Source organism: Argiope bruennichi, chromosome 6 (assembly GCF_947563725.1).
Source record: "Argiope bruennichi chromosome 6, qqArgBrue1.1, whole genome shotgun sequence".
In the NCBI taxonomy this organism is placed as follows: domain Eukaryota; kingdom Metazoa; phylum Arthropoda; class Arachnida; order Araneae; family Araneidae; genus Argiope; species Argiope bruennichi.
The window spans coordinates 70,498,000-70,513,144 of NC_079156.1; the positions used below are offsets into that span (position 1 = coordinate 70,498,000).

Here is a 15,145-nt window from a genome sequence, read left to right on the forward strand (position 1 = left end):
AATAATTTCTTATTGGACATTTCATTTACAAGAGTATAAAAAAGAAAAAGAAAAAGGCTTCTAGAAGATAAAATCTGTCAGTAATAAAATAAATTTCATTAGTCTTGGGTTTACCTCTAACATCTTCAACCTCGCTATCACATATGAGGTTGTAAGTATGGATGCAAGGACATAAAAGTGATAACAGCAGAGAAAGATCCTTTTAGTAAAATATATTGTACGGTTTAACTATTATGTTGTTCGACGTTTGAAATGCTGTCATTGTCGTAAAGATATCGTAATAATGTTATTGGACATTTTGTGCTTATAGGGATGGGCCAGTTTGGGGAAGTAAAATTTTGATTGCTTTGTAGTACAGCATCTCTAATGTCTGAAAGAAAAAAGTCATTAAATGACCATTATTTTATTTAATGTATGTTTTAAAAGATGGAATCTTTTAAACTATTATAATAATGTTTAGAATCAAGGGATAATAAATTATGTCATACGATATGCATAATAAAAAAAACTATTTGAAACTCTCTGCAGAATACTATTAAATCTAATGCTTAAAAATTTGATGCATATGGTTTTTTTAGTAGTTGCAATAGCGGAATGAAGTAGTAGGAAGAATTTTCTAATATGTTACAAAATTTTAATTCATAATTAATTAAAATGTAAACATTTTTTAATTAATAACTTCTAAGCATATTTTTGCACGAATACCATTTTCACGTCATTCAAAAAATAAACTTTCCAGCATTTATATAAGTACAATTATTTCTAAAAAATTTTTAAGTGTATTGCATAAAAGTACTTTTCATTGTTTTTGTGTTTACACAGTCGAGTGGTACGAATATATTAAACACATATTTTTTAAGCACTATTAATTATTTCTAAAACTTTTTAAGTGTATTGCATAAAAGTACTTTTCATTGTTTTTGTGTTTACACAGTCGAATGGTACGAATATATTAAACACATATTTTTTAAGCTCTATTAATTATTTCTAAAATTTTTAAGTGTAAGTGTATTGCATAAAAGTACTTTTCATTGTTTTTGTGTTTACACAGTCGAATGGTACGAATATATTAAACACATATTTTTTAAGCACTATTAATTATTTCTAAAACTTTTTAAGTGTATTGCATAAAAGTACTTTTCATTATTTTTGTGTTTACACAGTCGAGGGATACGAATATATTAAACACATATTTTTTAAGCACTATTAATTATTTCTAAAAATTTTTAAGTATATTGCATAAAAGTACTTTTCATTGTTTTTGTGTTTACACAGTCGAATGGTACGAGTATATTAAACACATATTTTTTAAGCACACTCTATAATTAAGAGAAAAATTCAAAAAATAAAATAAAAATCGACGAGTCTAGACTATTTTTATTTTCGTGATAATGCTTTAGTCTGAAGATTTGAATTTACCTTAAAAATTTCTAACAAATATTAATTTTTACAAAAATTTATCTACTATTCATAAAAATTTCTGTTTCCGTGCTATTTGATTTTCTTAATGAAGTACAAATACTATTTACACCAACAATTGAAAATACTAATAGTAATTTATATTTATTGATATACATGGTGGTAATAAACTCATAATTCATACAAAAAATAATTATTGTAAAAGAAATATTGAAAATAAGAATGTAATTTTTTTTTGCAATGGAATAGATGGATTCTTGAATTTTTTGTAATCCAACAGTTAACATAACTGTTGGGGAAATAGTGATTTTATAAAAATGCAGTCAAAGAAAAAGTTCGACGTGTTGTTTGATGATTTGAATTCAAACCGGCCATTTCTGTTCAGTATCAATTTTAGAATTACATGAAAGACAACATTTTTGCAATGCCAGTTGAAGATACTGATATATTCAAATTTAAGATCATGGATAATGTGTTTAATGTGACAGACGAAATGGTATCAAGAAAGAATACATCTTGACATTTTTCGAGTTGCTAAGGGTGCTCAAATCGAAATAGATTAGCGTGATTGGTTTTATTAAAAACTTTTTTAAAGGTTTTTCCAATATATTGAAATAACCATAAGCCAAATTATTTTATTCTTTCACAATAATTTTTGGTAATCAGGTAAAGATTTTGTGGTCATTTACTGGATTTCCAGTAAAAGACATTTGCTAAAATGTCACTTCTTTTAAATAATAACGACTAGTTTCCAGTAATTATAAAAATAAACGAATGACTTGCTTTGAAATTTTGTATATTTAAGATTCTCAATGACAATACACTGTAAAATTTTTGAAAATTATTTAATTATTAATTACAAATTTTGCATTTTATTTTACACACCAGCAGAAATATTATTATGAATATGAGAAAAAAAATGATTTCAAGATTCTATAATAAAGAAAAATAAATTAAAATCTTTAAAGAAACAGAATTTTTTTAAGAATTACTAATAAATGCGTTTATTTAAAATTAGTTTTCATCAATTTTATTCACGTTTAAACTTTTACAATGATAAATTCATTACACAAATATTAAGTCTGTGACAAACATGTTTTGTGACGTCATAACCGTTTCTCCAGAAAGTTTGAATCAACCTTGTATATTAGTCATCTGAAAAGATAATGACATTTCAATGTGATAAGTTCTAGATTGGCATTTTATAAGCAGCAATCTCAGAGTAAGCGTAATATTTTTACTGATAATGGTTGTAGTAAGCAGAATCAGTGAATTCAGTCTGTTTCTTCATTATCTTTTCTCAATCTTCCCACAGATTATTTGTGTGAAATAATAATCACTCCCCAGATGTTTCAGATTTCATTTCTTGAGGTAAAATTCATGTACTGATTATGCTGCCCACTTTTAATGACATGATTTTTATAAATATAAAAAGATTTTGAGATAGACAGCATTTTGCGCATCTCGGGACAAAAAGGCGGTGGAAAATGCCTCCTATAGGTTTATCCCTCTTCGTAGTATTACTGGTAAGCGTTTTTGTTTTCTCTTTTTTTTTACGTGGCAATGTTCATAGATTTTCATACTGTCTATTAAAGGCCTTATATGACTTAAATGATGTAAATAAAAATATCCCAAATGATTTTAAGCGGCAAAACCAGAACATAAACTTTCCAAATTTGATATGTAATTACCTCCTGAGAAATTGCGGCTTATCAAAATTTTTTTACGTGACAATGTTTTTAGATTTTCACACTGTCTATAAAAGGCCTTATATGACTTGAATGATGTAAATAAAAATATCCCAAATGATTTTAAGCGGCAAAATCAGAACATAAACTTTCCAAATTTGATATGTAATTACCTCCTGAGAAATTGCGGCTTATCAAAAACTTTTACGTGACAATGTTTTTAGATTTTCACACTGTCTATAAAAGGCATTATATGACATGAATGATGCAAATAAAAATATGCCAAATGATTTTACGCGGGAAAAGCAGAACATAAAATTTCCAACTTTGGTATGTAATTACCTCCTGAGAAATTGAGGCTTATCAAATTTTTTTTACGTGACAATGTTCTTAGATTTTCACACTGTCTATAAAAGGCATTATACGACATGAATGATGTAAATAAAAATATCCCAAATGATTTTACGCTGCAGACAGCTGAACATAAAATTTCCAAATTTGGCATGTAATTACCTCCTGAGAAATTCAGGCTTATTAAAATTTTTGAAAGCTCCTTTCCTAATGAGTTTTTAATTGAATATTAAACGAAACTTCTGCTTTTTGCTTTGCTAATCTCAGAGCATACAAGAACTAATTTTACACCATTTTGAAATTTCAAAAATAAACCTACGAGGTTAATTATGTTTCCGCATAATATTTTCTCTCATTTTAATAAATGATTAAAAATATTTTCAGATATAATTAAAAATAATTTCCTGCTCCTTTAGTTTTCAAGTTTATACTTAAATTTGTTGCTATGAAATTAAATTCATTGTTTAGGTGCACGTTGCTGCTGTAACACAATTAAGAATATATTTTAAAATGAAGTAAGGATAGATGAATCAAACCAAAAGTCTTATCATGCTTAAATGTTGCAAATAAAATATGCTTCTTTAAACTTATCTATTTATTATCTTTACTAATAATAAAATGAAAGTATGTGTGTGTTGACACTGTACGGACTAGGCCGTTCGGCCTGCAGTTACTATATTTGACACATATATAATCTGGAGGATGGGGGTGTGCATTGCAGGGCGATCTCTTTTGTAATTTCTGAATTGTAAATTTAACTGTAGTTTTAATTAATTAAAGTTAAACTGAATTCTGCCGTTTTACCGTGATAACTTCCGAAAATATTATTACATAAAATTTGAAAATAATTCAAAATTAAAAAAATATATATCTTTTTCATGACCATATCATGTCATTAAAATATTTCCTAAATTTCTACAAATTTTTAAAATATTTTTTGTACTTAATTTCCAACAATAATTTACATTCTTGCCATAAAATTCAAACCGCTTTCATTATTTCATCGAGCGCTTTTCTTCCATTGTTTAAAACTAAACAAAAAGGATTTTCCTTGATATCTGTATGGATTACAAGACCAATGAAAAAGTGAAGCTACAATACCTCTAAAGTTAGTAAATTAATGAATCCGGCAATTACGTTTTTAATATTGCGATGATGTCACAGGTCTGGTCCCTATTTGAAAAGCTCATGTACACAAAGAACATAATATTTATATAAAAAATTAAAATATCGTCTGATGATTTAAAGGAATCATGGATGTGGTTACATTTAAATTAAATAAATTAAAAATCGTTTCTCAAGCGAACCAGTTAGTCATCAAAGACGTCAAGCTTAAAAATAAATTTTAAAAAAGCATTTTTATAAACGCATTTATATTAATGCTTTATACAATAGAATTAATTTTTATTATTTTTAACATTTAATCCTTTAATTCTATGTCCTTCATTATGATCACAAAATATTTTCTTATGTAAACCACCAGATGGCGGCACTGATATTGAATCAAAATTTAAATATCCTAATCGAGAAATTGGCAATTCATTTTGAAAACACTAGATTAATAAAAGAATATTACAGTTGTAAAATCTCACATATAACGTAACTATCTCAATTGAAATTTTTAAAAGAAGTGAACAATTTCTTAAGCAATGGTAGAAACTACCAAAAGGCATTTAAAAATTTCAAAGAAAGCAACGTTCGCAAAATTTCAAATTTATATTTTCAACAGTAAGGCAGCCGTTTTATAACATAAAATATTTCATTCTTTTTCAGGTAGTTGCAGGGGTACATTGTGGAGAAAAATGTGGTTTTCTTCAAAGAGAATGTTGGGAAAATCAATATTGTAAAAAGGTTGGAGATGGACTGGGCATTTGCTTCTTTTATATCGGAAAAGGTAAGAGCATATGATTTTATAAGTTTCATTAAATTAAAATACATCGTAAATTTATGATAAAACAGGTGGTATAAGGCCTCATGTTTAAATTCAATGAAAGTTCCATTGATTCTATTTCTTAGTAGATACAGTTCTTTGAATGCATGAAGACTGTCTATAAACATAACTATATTCTTTATCGTCTAACCTTAACTTAGAACTTTGAATCTCCGATATTTAACATAGATGAATCGCAAACAGACAAATCTTTTGTTTGGTTTATATAGTGTGCATACAGCTTACACATAGTTACAAAATCGTCCGGTGGGTGTCAGGTAAGAGAAATCCAACTCTTTGGATGACAGATAATGCCACTTTATTCCACAATAACGGTATTAAAACACAGCCGAAGAGATCACAAAAAGTACTTGCAACAATTAACAACAGGCTAGCACATCGCAAATAGATAATTAAGAAGTAGTACACTACAAATGAACTTGGCTTAAAATTGGAGAATTCGCTCTGTGACCAAACAGTCCAAAATAAGAGTAGAAGATTTCACTGTTTCGGCTTATGTAGCCACCATGAGGGGCTTCTAATATAGATATCGCCCTAATAACATTGTTACAAAATCGTGCGGTGGGTGTCAAGTAAGAGAAATCCAACTCTTTGGATGACAGATAATACCACTTTATTCCACAATAACGGTATTAAACCACAGTCGAAGAGTTCAAAAAAAGTACTTGCAACAATTAACAACAGGCTAGCCCATCGCAAATAGATAATTAAGAAGTAGTACACTACAAATGAACTTGGCTTAAAATTGGAGAATTCGCTCTGTGACCAAACAGTCCAAAATAAGAGTAGAAGATTTCACTGTTTCGGCTTATGTAGCCACCATGAGGGGCTTCTAATATAGATATCGCCCTAATAACATTGTTACAAAATCGTGCGGTGGGTGTCAAGTAAGAGAAATCCAACTCTTTGGATGACAGATAATACCACTTTATTCCACAATAACGGTATTAAACCACAGTCGAAGAGTTCAAAAAAAGTACTTGCAACAATTAACAACAGGCTAGCCCATCGCAAATAGATAATTAAGAAGTAGTACACTACAAATGAACTTGGCTTAAAATTGGAGAATTTGCTCTGCGACCAAACGGTCCAAAATAAAAGTAGAAGATTTCACTGTTTTGGCTTATACAGCCTCCATGAGCGGTTTCTAATATAGATATCGCCCTAATTTTTGTATTTCTAAAAAATTTTTATGCAAAGTTGCCAAATGGTTTTGAAATTTGTCGTTAAAGGCCGAGGTCATTGACCTGACATATTCAGCATCTGACATATTCAGCATTCTTAGAAATATCTGTAAATTTCCTTTCTTTATTATGAGACTAACAGCGCAGAGAAGCAAAATAATACATTCATAACATATTTCTATTAGATTTCCTATAAAGCCTTTTCAATGGAATCTTCACAATCTCAGTAATTTGTGTGAAAATGTTAATGAAAATTTAAAATGTTGTTTTTATTGTTATAACTTCAGGATAGCTTCGAAATAATTTTCTTTTGTTAGATTAAAAATTATGAAATTATGGGTCTTTTTTTTTTTTTAACATAGCTGCCAAACTGGCTTTACTATCTCTATTTTCAATGAAATATGCATATATCTTTAATATCGACGACAAATGATGTAAAAATTAAGTGTTAAGCTTTTTGCGAAGAGACGAAGCAGTTCATCATGTTATTCGAAATAGATGATAAACCGGTTTAGTGATCGCTCATATCAGATGAATTCGGCTCGCAGCGATCAAAAGACAAAACAGGAAACTCGGTCTTGCAAATAGATTTCAGATATAAATATGCTTATTTTAATATTTATTATAAATAAATTCTGTGTGATAGAAAAGGCCCTAAAAGTTCTAATAATGAAAGCAAGCTTGCCAGAAGTTTAGTTAAGTTTAGCTATATTAACGTCCTGTTTTAAAGCAACACTAGGGCTATTTTGGGACGGACCTCGTAATTTTGAACCATGGTGAGAAAACAAGGACGACACTTGAGCTGGCATCCTCTCTCCTCACCCCATCACACCAGCGAGAGGACGTTTGACCCTGAGGGATTTAATGAGCAACAGAACCTCTTACACGATGGTTCTTCGGTGGGATCGGGTCTCGAACCTGAAACCCTATGGCTCACGAGCCGAGACCTTACCGTGGCCCTGCAAGCTTGCCAGAAATAGCATTTTAATAAAAACGCTTCACAAAACACACTATCACAAGAACAGAAACTAAAGAAAACTGCATAAACACACAAGAAATTCAAAAATAAAAACTAGGACACTGCAGTTAAGTCCTCCCTGTTAGGAACTAAGTAACTTCCCTTCCCCTGCCCAAGCTGTAAGGGAAGACCCTCAGTGGCTTGGCGGATGAGAGTAGATGGCTTGTGTTGAAACACATTGACAAGAAGAAGCATTGGTAAATCAATATAATTGTTGAAATACCAACGAATAAATCTGTTTAATGGCTAAATAGAGATAAATGGATATTTCGGAGATAATGAATGATTGTATATTTTGCAAATTCCTGTTTTTTTTTTTTTTTTTTTTTTTTTTTTTTTTTTCTTAATCACGCACATGCAAGATCACATGGTGCCAATGAGATCATGGAATTCTTAGAATCATCAAAATAATAGTACATAATTGTATTGTGACAGATTGTCATTGGTGTGTTTTTGATCGTAGTGGATCAAAAACACACCAATGGATTTGATCCATGCGTTTTTCAAATTTTCCCCAGTATTTTCATAAAGAACACTTAAGAAATCGATTGAAATTTCTGAATAAAATTGCAACTTACATAATCTATTTCATACTCTTAAACATTATTCTGAAATTAAATTTCAACATGTTATTTTTACCTTTACCAAAAATAAGAGCATGTCTCTCTTGGCGCAATAAGAGCATGTCTCCCCTAGACACATAGTTTGACATCAAGCTTCCAAATTTGGCATAAATATGCTTTAGAGGATGGTAATACATCTCGAAGAATTTTTTCTGAAATTTTAATTTTAATTCATTGATAATTAAGTTAGGTTTCGGAGTTTCCGCGCAATAACTCTAGAAATATTATTGCACAAAAGTGATTTTTACAATATTTTAAAATTCAAGGAAGTGTCTTTTTTAACGGTGCTAATTTATTAAAACAATTTTTTCTGAAGTAATAATTTTTTTGCATTATCTTTAACAATAGTTTCCATTGTTGCAACGAAATTCAAATAGATTTCATTATTTCATCAAATATTTAATCATGTGATTTTCTTTCAATGTTAAATACAAAGGAAGAAACGTGTTCTGTTTATACGTGAAAATTACTTGAAAAATAGTAATTTCAATTACTATTTTTGCGACGGATCAGTATAGTGTGAAGTAAAATTATCGGGACATTTATATTTTTAATGCCATTTTCATTCAATGGGACGTCACAAAATAAGGATGATTCATGTATGCAATATATTCTTCACACATTCATAGAATGCATTTTATACAAGAACAGTTCTACCAAAAATTTGCTTTTAATGTAATGAAAAAATAAATTCTTCACACATTCATAGAATGCATTTTATACAAGAACAGTTCTATCAAAAATTTGCTTTTAATGTAATGAAAAAATAAATTCTTCACACATCATAGAATATTTGTTACAGAAGTACAGGTATTATTCTATTTAAAAAAATATAGCTTTAACGCAATGAAAAACTAAAATTTTCACACATCCATAGAATGCATTTTATGCAAGAATAGGTGGTAATCTATTAAAAAATACAGCTGTAATGTAATGAAAAAATTCTAAAATCTCGCTTAATTTTTAATTTAAAATTGTAATCACAATTTTGGAAAAGTATCCAAGGTTCCATTTTCTAAAGTATGTCTGTGCAAATTTAGGTCAAATGGTCTGTAGAGTGTCAGCTAGAACAAATACTTTTTCCTATATTATTACAGAAACAGAGATTATGGAATATATATTGCCCCGTGAATTCAGTGGAGCCAATGATTTTCCAATTGTTTTTAATATCATCATTGCGTACGAACTAGTTCAGAAAATATAGCACTGTTATATTGAGGATACTCAATATATTATTTTTTTATTTAAAGGTATTTTTAGAAAAGAAAATAACATTACTTCTACAAAGCATTTAGTCAAGAGAGTTAATTTCTCAATTTACAGAATAAATTTGTTTGATAAAATAATTGATTTTTTTTTCCTTGTGAATTTAGGTGGTTTATGCAATGGGGATAGTCTTCGCTGCAGACCTGATCTCGAATGTACAGTAAGTTATGATGCCAATTTTTTTCTTTGCCTCCAGTATCGGGAGAGCTATTAATTATAAAGTAAGACAATAATATTTTTAGATTTAATACTAAGAATCGATATTCGGTTTTCCGCAAAGCATTCCAAAATCGTGCCAATCTTTTCAAAAACGCACAATATAAAAGCCATCTTTGATGGACACGAAAATTGCAACAAAAAGTTTAGGGGTAAAGTATAGTAACAGTTGGTTGCTACATTTGACAAGAAATTGCCCACAGGAAATTCAAACTCCTGAGTGGATATTATTTTATAATCGGACTCATTTGACAGCGTCACTTCAGTCATCATCCCATATACAGTAAATGTAATCGCAAATATTAGTTATTTTTTACATACTAAAGAGTTACATTTGATAATTATCAAAAAAAAAATTACTCTCAGATTTTTTTATCTACATTTTAGACGCCTTCAAGTTCTCATCTTAAACTATCACAAAATTATGATAGGCTGTCTGTGAAAATAATAACTTGAGAATGGAAACAAATCAAAATTCTAAACCAGTATCAGTTTTGGGCGAAATCAATTAAAGGTGAATCTGTCTGACTTTGTACTAGGGAATTCTATGCATTAAAAATGCAGTCACATATTGGATGCAACTTCAGGTATACATCTGAATTGCAAATCTGTACGAAATTTTGTATCAATTGTTTTTTCCTTTGGAGATCTCAGCTGACTTCTTTTTTCAATAAGAACTCGTACAATTTATTGCTTTTTTGGTTTCTATCTGACTTGGAGTAGCTTTCATCCCAGCATTTACCTCAAGTCTGCATTCGCGCTCTTCTGCAGTTTCTCATAAGTCTTCTTTTTAGCATTTTTCGGATTGTTTCTGTTTTGTCCTTCTGTTTCGAATCCTGTTATAGACTTTTTCACAACTGAGGATTTATCAAAAGAAATGCAGTTTTATAAAGGTATGATGCAAAATTTCCTTTTAGGTTGTGTGGAGAAGTTAAGTTTAGTTTAGTTATATTAACGCCCCGTTTAAAGCAACACTAGGGCTATTTTGGGACGGACCTAGTAATTTTGAACCTAGGTCAGATGACGAGGACGACACCTGAGCTGGCACCCCCCTCTCCACACCACGCCACACCAGCGGGAGGACGTTTGGTCATGACGAATTTAACGTGCAACAGACCCCCTTACACAACGGTTCTTCGGTGGAATCGGGTCTCGAACCTGAAACCCTACGGCTCACAAGCCAAGACCTTACCACCAGGCCACCGCGGCCCCGTTGTGTGGAGAAAGAAAGTGGTGACATAAGATCAATAATATAATGATATTAATAATTGATGGGATTAAAATCATGAACTTACAATTTTTTATGGAAGTTGCCAAAAATATTAACGAATAATTCGCAATTATTATTTTATCAATTATTATATTAACGAATAATTCACTAACGACCTCACAGTCAAGGACCGTTAATAACAGGTATATAGAACGACAGGTGGTATGGTACGGTATTGTGAGATTTAATGGCGCAAGAGCCAAAAATTGCCATACTGCGCCAAACAAATGGTATTAATAAATGCCAAGTACAATTCAGTCATACAATTTAAAATTAAATTCTCGTGGTAAAATGAAAGACATCTAGTAATGAATATTAGTAGTGGTTTTAAAGTTGCAACTCGCATCCCAGAAAGTAAATTTTTCCAAATATGTTAAAAGATTAAAATACCAATGAAATTCGAAAAGTGCAACACTCATAACATTAAAACAAGTACAATAAATTACAAAACCAAGTGAAAAGAAAAAAAATCATTGTAATCTTTTGATCCGATGTTTCTTCAAGTATTTGTTATGAATGGGGGTACTTAAAGATTCACAATGGAAATTTTTAAGATCAACCCATTGAACTTGACAGTCTTGGGGACTTTGTTTAAACACAGTTTTATCAACTGTGGTGGAAACGATAGAAGATTCTGGAGCAGGTGGAGTTTCATCAATTGTTTCATGAGGGTTATATTCAATTGCATTATCTGATTCTATATCACTATCGGTGTTACGATTGGACATATTTGTGATCATGGTTTTATTATCTTTAGGCTTGGAGTTTTTCTTGTATTTTTTCCTGTTAATAACGGCTTTGAAACTAGCTACGTTTTGTGAAGTGGCAGCAACTTTACACTGTGGGATATCTTGAGAAGTGTCTTCCATAGGAATACTGGGTGAAAAGTCTTTTATAAATGATTCAGATTTGGGACAAATTTCAGAGGGTGCATAAGATGGTTGAAACGGATTATTACCAACATGCATGATTATAGGCATTATCTGAGTGCCTCTTGTTTCCAGTGTTTTCTTGGCAGCATTAGAATAGCTGGATCCATCAACTGGTCTACGAGCTTTCACCATTCGCTTTGCTTCCGGATATGAAATGCCTTTCTTCACCTTTTCAGCAATCACTTCTTTTTCCAATATCCACGATGGACAGGAGCGAGAAAAGGACGTGTGAGAACCTTTGCAATTGAAGCATTTTTACGGTGCGGTACAGTCAGAGTTTTCATGGCATGTTTCTGCACAGCGGGCGCAAGTTAGAGATCCGCGGCAAGAAGCTTTGGAGTGACCAAAACGGTGGCATTTGAAACATCGCAAGGGATTGGGGATATAAGGCCGGACTGCCAATTTCATGTAACCAGCTTTAATGTATTCAGGTATTTTAGACGAATGAAATGTTAGTATCAAATGCTTGGTTTCAAGGAGTTGTCCATCTTTTCGTATTGTTATACGACGGACATGAGTAATCCCTTGACTTTCCAAATCCTTAGTTATTTGAGCAACTGGAGTATGAAAAAGTTCTCCGCAAGATATTACTCCTTTGGAAAAGTTTAAGGTCGAATGTGCACTGACGGTCACTGGAAAGGATGCAATGTTTGTCATTTTCATAATCTGGTGAGCTTGTTTTTGAGAGAGAACCTCAATGAGCAAATTCCCCGAACGTAATTTCCGAACAGTTGATACTTTTCCAAGATGTGCCGATATACTTTTTTCAACTAAAAAAGGTGAAACGGAATGAAACGTATCGTTGGTAGAAGATACTCTTTTTATCGAAATGTTTTGAACATAAATCGTTTTGCATTTGATGCCCACTGAAGGGAGCTTTGTTTTTTTTACCCATGCACAAAAGGTCATGAGATTCGGGTCCCGACGGCACCGCCCACCACCGAGCCCTACAAGGGATGGCAGTTACCGGCTCTGAGCACCCCAGCCTCGGCACTTACCAAGATGCTAGTGAAGACCTATACGCTCAGAGCCACCTCCAGGAACGTTGACCACCCTTAACGCCAAGCCCCAGAGAATGGCTCTTTCGCTTGATCCCTAGCAAACTAACCAAATTGTTAGGTTACCAGCCGAATTGATGCACTGGGGACCACAGTGCACCACCCGTCTAATGGGTTGCCACGCACGGCCAACACGTGGGGTTTTGGCTGTCCATGAAAAGCAAGAAGCAAACAGAGCGGCGACAGCTTCTCATGGAGAGCTCCCTCACTTGCCGTCGAGGGATGGAAGGACCAAGTAAAAAGCAGAAGGCTTAGAGGAGTGCGAACAGAAAGGGAGTAAAGATTCCTGGGAACCTCGGGATTGGGACACCCGTACTCAGCTATAGTAGGTGAGTACGGGTGAGTAACGACAGAAGATCAGGATTAATATGCAAATTTTACGAACGCTGTAATATTCCTCACCTAATAATATCCATGTCCTTTATATCCACTTGAACTTTCTCATAAAATAAAAACCATGTTAATATCTGACTTAAGTCTCGGCATACTATCTAGCATAAATGGGTATAATTTTGTCACAAAAAGTACAATTTAATCTGTTTTGTTATTTTTACTTTTGTTGAAATTTTCAGTTACTGAAGTCGTGCATTATTTAACAAGATGTTGCTGGCATTAAAATATTAATCATATTGCATTAATATAATATCTGATATTTTTTTTATTTATGAAATAAACAGCGATTGTAAATATTAGTGTACATAAATATATATTTGGATTATCAAAATAAATTTTTTATGAATTATGTTTAACATTTTATTTCATGTTTAACATTTTCAATTTTTTTACAGGAGAGAAATTCTCTCATCAAAATGAAAACATGCCAAGAACGGTCTTCTGATCATCTAAGTTCAACAACACCTAGTCCATATTCTTCAGACAGATCTTGGTGGCAGTCTACACCTAGACCATATTCTTCAGACAGACCTTGGTGGCAGTCTACACCTAGACCATATTCTTCAGACAGACCTTGGTGGCAGTCTACACCTAGACCATATTCTTCAGACAGACCGTGGTGGCAGTCTACATATAGACCATATTCTTCAGACAGACCGTGGTGGCAGTCTACATATAGACCATATTCTTCAGACAGACCTTGGTGGCAATCTTCACCCAATCCATACTCTTCGGACAGACCATGGTGGTATTCTACAACAAGGCCTTGGTGGCAATAAATGCCAATGTTAGATCTTTTCTTAATTCTTATTCTTAGAAGATATATTTACAGAGCTGACCTTCCTTCGTAATTTACTTATTAAAATTTCCTTGATAATCTGTACCTTATTGTAATAATTTTTTTTGAAATCGCACGAATTCGCCATATTTAGAATGAAAATCTGTATTGTATCTGCACTGAAAAATATGTTTAAGGCAATAAAAAAGAATATATTTTGAAAATGATTACTTTTGTCGCATTTCGCATTAAAAATATATGTTTTAACATGCACTATAAATTAATTTTGTCTTTTGTTTCTCAAAATATGCACTTCCATCTTTTAAACGAAGGTAAATAAAAAAAACAATACCTTGATGATAGTATCTTGGTTTTAGAATAATGATATCTTGACTTAAAAATTGCAAAATTTTTTTCATTCAAATACATAAGGCCTGTTATTCCTGTTTATTACATGGAAGGAGCATGAGACTTTTAATGGACATGAAAATAGTTTACAACAAAGACATAAATCATTATTTATTGACTAATAAATAATTCATAAAAGTCTTGATGAAAAATCTTTAAGCGAAATATTTTATTCATTGTAATTTTCGGGGCTTCGAAATTATAATGCTCCGCTTATATGATGGCAGAATTACTTCATAATTTTTCTTAACTAAAATATATATATATGTCACATATTTTTGAAACAGAGTTGTGGTCGAAGAGAGAGAAAAAACACTTTTAATTTTTAAACTTCGCTTTTATTTCATCCCTGGAGGCATAATTTTGTACAAGAAGCGACGACGTTTTGAACAAAATTATGCAAGCGATATAAGAGCAGAAGACCGAAAAGAGACTAATATTTTTCACCACTGATTATATATTGTGAGATTCTGATAAGGATTTCTTTATACGTGTCGATTTAGGTAAGGAGAAAATATATATCATTTGAAAAATTTGTTTAGGTTGACAGATTTTTAACCCTTTACTCGGAGTGTGGGAATTGCCAATTT

The 15,145-nt window shown here is 31.6% G+C and overlaps 1 protein-coding gene across 1 annotated transcript; it reads left to right on the top strand.

Moving 5' to 3' along the window:
• The first annotated feature begins 2,787 nt into the window (after window positions 1-2,787).
• On the top strand, window positions 2,788-14,374 carry LOC129973094 (uncharacterized). The gene is made up of 4 exons (XM_056087477.1): window positions 2,788-2,945; window positions 5,232-5,352; window positions 9,608-9,660; window positions 13,765-14,374. The coding sequence occupies exons 1-4, from the start codon at window positions 2,907-2,909 to the stop codon at window positions 14,146-14,148; spliced, it is 597 nt and encodes a 198-aa protein (XP_055943452.1). The 5' UTR covers window positions 2,788-2,906; the 3' UTR covers window positions 14,149-14,374.
• The last annotated feature ends 771 nt before the right edge of the window (window positions 14,375-15,145 follow it).